The 6,958-nt window shown below is 37.3% G+C and overlaps 1 protein-coding gene across 1 annotated transcript; it reads left to right on the top strand.

Annotated features, from left to right (window-relative positions):
- The first annotated feature begins 1,646 nt into the window (after positions 1 to 1,646).
- Positions 1,647 to 5,427, top strand: LOC111808793 (receptor protein kinase TMK1). The gene is made up of 2 exons (XM_023694977.2): positions 1,647 to 4,449; positions 4,652 to 5,427. The coding sequence occupies exons 1-2, from the start codon at positions 2,130 to 2,132 to the stop codon at positions 5,185 to 5,187; spliced, it is 2,856 nt and encodes a 951-aa protein (XP_023550745.1). The 5' UTR covers positions 1,647 to 2,129; the 3' UTR covers positions 5,188 to 5,427.
- Positions 5,428 to 6,958: the final 1,531 nt, after the last annotated feature.

Here is a 6,958-nt window from a genome sequence, read left to right as displayed (position 1 = left end):
TTATTGAGAAGATCATCTTGTTATTAATTTTTTAATTGAAACTATCAAAAAAATATGCAATATCAGAATATTTATTTCAATAATGATCTTCTTCGTAGCGAAATAAAAATAAAAATAAAAATACTGAATTTGTAAAGTTTTTGACAGCTGTTACATGAGTTAGGTCATGATTAATTAAAATATTGATTTGAAATATGAAGTAAACTAGAAGACACCGCACATGATTTTATAAATATTAAGTTTTGACCCACTCATTGGATTCATTTTTTCTTTTTGTTTATTTTCCGTCTTGATTGCATATGATCATACCACATTTTAATATTTGATTTCTATTATGACCAAATCTTTTCATTCGGTTACCTAATTTCGTCTAACTTGTATTTTGATATTACTTTCACTTGGATAAGTACATAATTAATATATATATATTAATATAGTTGTGCGATAAACACGTTCTAGTTCGAATGTTACTGTTTAAATTGTTTATTATGTCATTTTTACCTCCTATTTAACCATCGACATTAGTTGTTTGAGATTATTGACAATTTTAATAGATCAAGTTAATCGAGTATGGAGGTTGCTCACTTTGTCTCAAGATGACGGGCTTCTCATTTCTTAATTCAAGTTGTTGTTAGGTTAGCACGTGCCATCGACTCCTGTTCTTTTCGATTTGAATCGAGGTTCTATTTTTTCTCTTTATAACTTTTCTATCTTAATTATTAATTTATTTGTGGTACTTACCTGTTAGACATGATCCAAATAATATATTTAAAATATTTTTGAAAGATAGAAAATGGAATGGCCAAGTAATTGATATAAAGAAATCTAAATTCTATATTTAAAAAATAAAAAAACGATTTAGTTTAAGAAAAATAAATAATATAAGAGATGCCTCAACTATTGAAAAACGTTGGTATTTTTAATATTCATATTTTCGAAATTATTTGGTGAAGGTGAAGACTGAATTTCTAACTCCTCGATTAAAAATATTATTAGTTTACAAATAATTTTGTATTTTTTTAAATGACTGCTAGAATTTAATTGAAATTAAAAAGTAAATTTTACATATATATATATATATATATATATATATATATATATATATATATATATATAAAGACAAAGTCATTTAAAAACTTATGGATGGATTTGTTTGTGAAAGGATTATGGACAGAATTTTGAAACCACTCAAAAACAAATTTAATGGGATAATTATGTATTCGAAAATTTTCTTTACAAAGAAAAAAAAAAAGAAAAGAAAATAGTTAAAAATATTAGCTTAAAAAGAAGAATTCAAACATAGAAATCCACAATTCGAGGTGGTGCGTGGATGGAATCTGACCATCCAATAATTAAAAAAATAATAATTAGAAGGTAGGATGTAATCTGAAAATATTTATTTTTTAATAAGAAATTGTGGAAACAGAAAGGAATTTGTTTATTTAAAAAAAAGAAAAAAGAAAGGGAAATTGTTTTTAAGTTGCAGCTGTGAAGTGGTTGAAGATGGATGAGTGGAAGAAGCGCAGAGTCGAGTTTCTTGGTTCTTGGCCTACAATTACTCCTTCCGCACCATTTTTTCTCCTTTACTGGTCAAATTTTCTGAGCTGGACCACACGCGTCATTTCCCTTTTCCTCCATTTTCTCACTTCCCAAACACCTCTCTCTCTCCTCTTCTTTATTCATTTCTTTAACGCCTTTCCTTTTCTCTTTCATTCCTTTTCTTCTCTCTCTCTCTCTTCTTTTCCTTTTGGGTTTTGATATTGTTTTCTTCCCAAACCCCCTTCATCTCCGCCGCATTCTCCTCCAACCTCCCCTCTGCTTTCTCGCTCTCTTTCTCTCTCTCTCTCTCCCTCTCTCTCTCTGTGTCTGAGAAGAGAAAAAAGGGACAAATATTGGGAAAGCGTTAGTGTTCGTAAAGCATGGAGAAAAGGGTTTTAAACCAATCCACACTTTACGCATTGTTTTATCCATTCTGACTTTTAAAACCCTACAATTCTGGGTTCCTGTTCTTTCCTTCTTTCTTTCTTTCTTTCTTTCTTTCTTTCTTTTTCGTTTACGACGGACTCAGAACTTTTGTTTTTACCTCTTTACCTCTTTTTCTTTGTTGGTTTTCTGAGAAAGATTGAACAATGAGGGAACCCCATTTGGGGTTTGGGGTTTTCCTTTTGGTTTTTGTCTTGTTTCTGCTGTTTTTGGATTTCTCTGTTTACGCTCAGCCGGCTGGTGCGGGTGGTGATGATGGGTCAGTGATGAATCTTTTGAAGACTAGTATTGGAGCCACGGATTCTCTTGGATGGACTGGTTCGAATTACTGTGAATGGAAGCACGTTAAATGTGATTCTCAGAACCGAGTGGTTAAAATTCAAATTGGGAACCAAAATCTCAAGGGATCACTTCCCTCGGATCTCTTTAGCCTCTCGGCGTTAGTGCAATTAGAGGTACAGAGCAATCAGCTGACTGGGCCGTTTCCTAATCTCGCTGATTCACTCCAGATACTTCTAGCGCATGATAATCTGTTTACATCCATGCCGGCTGATTTCTTCGCCAAGAAGTCGGCTCTGCAGACGATAGATGTCGACAACAATCCCTTCATGGCGTGGCAAATTCCTGATAGCATTCGAGATGCTTCTGGTCTTCAGGAATTATCGGCCAATCGCGCTAATGTAACTGGTAACACCCTTCAAATTTTCGATGGCACGACGTTTCCGACTCTTAGGAACTTGCATTTGGCAGGTAATTTTCTTGAAGGTGGATTACCAGTAAGCTTTGCGGGTTCTTCGATTCAGTCGCTTTGGTTGAATGGACAACAGAGTAACTCTAAGTTAAACGGTTCTATCGCCGTATTGCAAAACATGACTAATCTGCAGGAGGTTTGGTTGCATATGAACCACTTTTCAGGTCCTTTGCCCGATTTCTCTAACCTTCAGGGGTTAGAGACCTTGAATTTGAGGGATAATCAGCTTACGGGTATTGTTCCTTCGTCCTTGATAAACTTGAAATCCCTCACAGTTGTGAATTTGACGAATAATCTGCTTCAAGGACCCACCCCTGCGTTTAATCCTAATGTAAAGCTGGATATGAGACCAGGATCCAACAATTTTTGCACGGATTCTCCGGGTGAGCCTTGTGATCCCCGAGTGAGTGCTCTGTTATCGGTTGCACAATCAATGGGGTTTCCAACAGTCTTTGCCCAAAGCTGGGTAGGGAACAATCCTTGTGAGGATTTCAAAGGTGTTGCATGTACTGGCAACCCCGAAAATATAACCATAATCAACTTTAAGAATATGGGTCTTGCGGGCTCTATTTCTCCTAGCTTTTCATTGCTTACATCTGTACAGAAGTTGATTCTCTCTAACAATTATCTTTCTGGCACAATACCAACCGAACTTGTGACTATGCCCAGTCTTATAGAATTAGATGTCTCCAGTAATAGGCTTCATGGGAAAGTGCCCGCCTTCAGGAAAAATGTGATTGTGAACACACAGGGGAACCCGGATATTGGGAAAGATCGGCCCAGTTCTCCCGCACCAGGCTCTCCCGAAAAGGGAGCGCCCTCCGATTATGGAACAGGCGACGATCCTGATGGGGGTGTTAAGAAAAGTAATACTGGAGTGGTTGTTGGTTCTATAATTGGTGTTATTGTTGGTCTCCTTTTAGTTGGGACTGCGATTTTCTTTTGGTACAAGAGAAAGAAGAGACATGGTAGTATAGTACAGAACCCAAATACAGTAGTGGTACATCCTAGTCATTCTGGGGATCAAAATTCAGTGAAGATTACAGTTACGGAGACGAGGGCCGATGGGAGTACTCCTGAATCCAGCGGAGTTCCTATTGCTGGACCGAGTGATGTCCGTGTGGTCGAGGCAGGAAACCTGGTTATCTCCATTCAAGTTTTGAGGAATGTAACTAATAATTTTAGCCCTAGTAATATATTGGGGAGAGGGGGTTTTGGAACTGTTTACAAGGGAGAATTACATGATGGTACGAAGATCGCCGTGAAGAGAATGGAGTCTGGAGTCGTAGGCGAGAAGGGTTTGAATGAATTCAAGGCTGAGATTGCAGTTCTTACTAAGGTTCGTCATAGAAATTTGGTTGCGCTTCTCGGGTATTGCTTAGATGGAAACGAGAGGCTTCTGGTTTATGAATACATGCCCCAGGGGACTTTTAGTAGGTTTCTATTTCACTGGAATGATGAAGGGATCAAACCCCTTGAATGGAAAAGAAGGCTGACTGTTGCCTTGGATGTAGCCAGGGGTGTTGAGTATTTGCATAGTTTAGCACATCAAAGCTTTATCCATCGCGATCTTAAACCATCAAACATTCTTCTTGGAGATGATTTGCGGGCTAAAGTAGCAGACTTTGGGTTGGTTCGTCTTGCTCCTGAAGGGAAAGCGTCGGTCGAAACAAGACTCGCAGGAACGTTTGGTTATCTTGCCCCAGAATATGCTGGTATACACTCTTCTCCTCTTTATTTTTGCTACGAAACTCCATGTTGCTAGTTATTATGCATGTTGGGTTGTGAATATAGTTACGTAGAATACCTTGATGCATTTACTTCATGGATTAAGTTTCTGAACCTGTTTGTTCGTAACCAACACTTTGTATTGATATATTCTAACATTCTATTCTTCATCGATGATCGATGGAGCAGTAACCGGACGAGTTACAACCAAGGTCGATGTTTATAGCTTTGGAGTGATCCTCATGGAGATGATATCTGGTAGAAAAGCAATTGACGAGAGCCAGCCGGAAGAAAGCTTGCACCTTGTATCGTGGTTCCGCAGAATGTACATTAACAAGGACACTTTCTCAAAGGCCATAGACCCTTCAATGCACATAGACGAGGAGACCCTTGGCAGCATCTGCACGGTTGCGGACTTGGCTGGCCACTGCTGTGCAAGGGAGCCATACCAGCGACCCGACATGAGTCATGCAGTCAACGTTCTTTCGTCTCTAGTCGATGTGTGGAAACCAACAGAACCAGACTTGGAAGACACATTGGGAATCGATCTCGATATGTCGTTACCACAGGCGCTTAAGAGATGGCAGGCATTTGAAGGAAATAGCAATTTGGACATGACATCGTCTTCATCATCGTTGCTTGCGAGTGGAGACAATACACAAAGCAGCATCCCAAACCGACCACCTGGTTTCGCGAATTCGTTTACCTCTCTCGACGCACGGTGAGAGGAATAAAGAAGAAAAACTCGAGTTTCTGATTGCTCTTAGTAGGTACTTTATGAGGATGTTTGTTTATTCTTTAGCCCCCTCTAATCTTTTTGGTGTTTTGTTATGTTTTGTTTACTTTAATCCTGGGAAGTGTTGAAACGTTTTGTGTTGTAAGGCTTGTAATGTTTTATATATATACCCCTCTGTCATCCATCTATAAAAGAGTCCTAGAGAATGAAGTTTCATATTGATTTGACAGCATTCCGTTTCAAATAAGGAAGAAATTGTTGGTATGGGAGATGAAAGGTGGCAAGAAAACAGGGGTGGAGTGTATCTATGTGGCCGGCCCCTGCCTGTCGTTTAGCTCTGGGATTGACTTGAGACTCCATTTCTTGTCCGAATTTGTCCAAGTTTATCTGTTTATGTTGTAAAATGATGTTCTTTTTCTGGGGGGTGGGTTTTCCTTCTCATGTAAGACTGGAGTGCTTGGCTAGAATTAGCTGTTGCCCACTTCGAATTTCTTTCTTTCTTTCTTTTAATTGGAGGAAGGAAAGAAAAATATTGGAATGGTCAACCGAAAATATTGTAGTTTTTCAATTAATAAAATAGTAAAAAAACTAATTTAATAAGGAGCTAAACTTATGTTTATGTTTATCCTAGTTAATTTAATATTATTCATTTAAAAAACAAATAAAGTTACTTGTATAATAATGAACTTGGCATACGAGAGGATATTGGTATGTCAAATTTTAAAAAAGAAATATTGGGTTTAGCTTTAGTTGGCTTGATTGGCTCGTTTTGAATATTTTGATCTTAAAGTCGTTTATGACTTTAATGTTGTAACTATTATTTTGAACTGTTCATAATATTGTTTTATGACTGATTTTATGATAGTTAAGTTATATTGGTCCCGAATAAACTCTAAATTTAGTTTTTATGAACTAATGAAATATCACAGGTGGACCTGAAATCTAGTTGAGTTGAACCTAGGAAGAATGAAATATCACAGGTGGACCTGAAATCTAGTTGAGTTGAACCTAGGAAGAATGAAATATCACAGGTGGACCTGAAATCTAGTTGAGTTGAACCTAGGAAGAATCAGTTAAGCTTAGGAGCACCAAGTTGACCTTAAAACTATAAATAAATTTATGGCCGCCAAGTAAGGACTAAGTTAGATGCAATTACTTGATACATTAACACTTGACCCTATTTATGTGCTATTATTTATATTATAATATCTGAATAAACTATGAGATGTATCTACTCATTTTTATGTTTGATTATGATTGCTATGTTGAAATGACCATATTATGCCTCGTGAGATATTCAAATGTGTTGTGCATGATAAACATATATGAAATGCCATGAATACATATGTACGTTTCATAAGAAACTTACCTTATGATAAGTATAACATTAATTATGTGCAGAATCTCATTAAACCATGATTTTAATGTAGGACCTCATGCAAGTTGTATGACTTATGAACATGGATTGCTTCTTCAACATATTATGTATGAATGCATACATCATTATATCATTTACCTTCCTTTCTTGTTCGTTGGTTTTTGGTAGCGTGATCATGTACTGGTCTATAATCAGACTTAAGGGGTATGTTAACGAGTTTGCTTAGTGGACTTAATCGCATATGCGTGAATAGTTCTCACTATCCTTTATGGGCTTCTCGAAAGAAGGCCAATGGACTACAACCAATAGCTGGGCCCAAAGCCCAGCCCAAATATTTCTCGCCTGTACGATCAGCCGCGTTACCAAGCATCTCTTCCCCAAA

This window comes from Cucurbita pepo, chromosome 13, assembly GCF_057944985.1.
Source record: "Cucurbita pepo subsp. pepo isolate OVF chromosome 13, ASM5794498v1, whole genome shotgun sequence".
In the NCBI taxonomy this organism is placed as follows: domain Eukaryota; kingdom Viridiplantae; phylum Streptophyta; class Magnoliopsida; order Cucurbitales; family Cucurbitaceae; genus Cucurbita; species Cucurbita pepo.
This window is presented reverse-complemented; position numbering and strand designations above follow the sequence as displayed.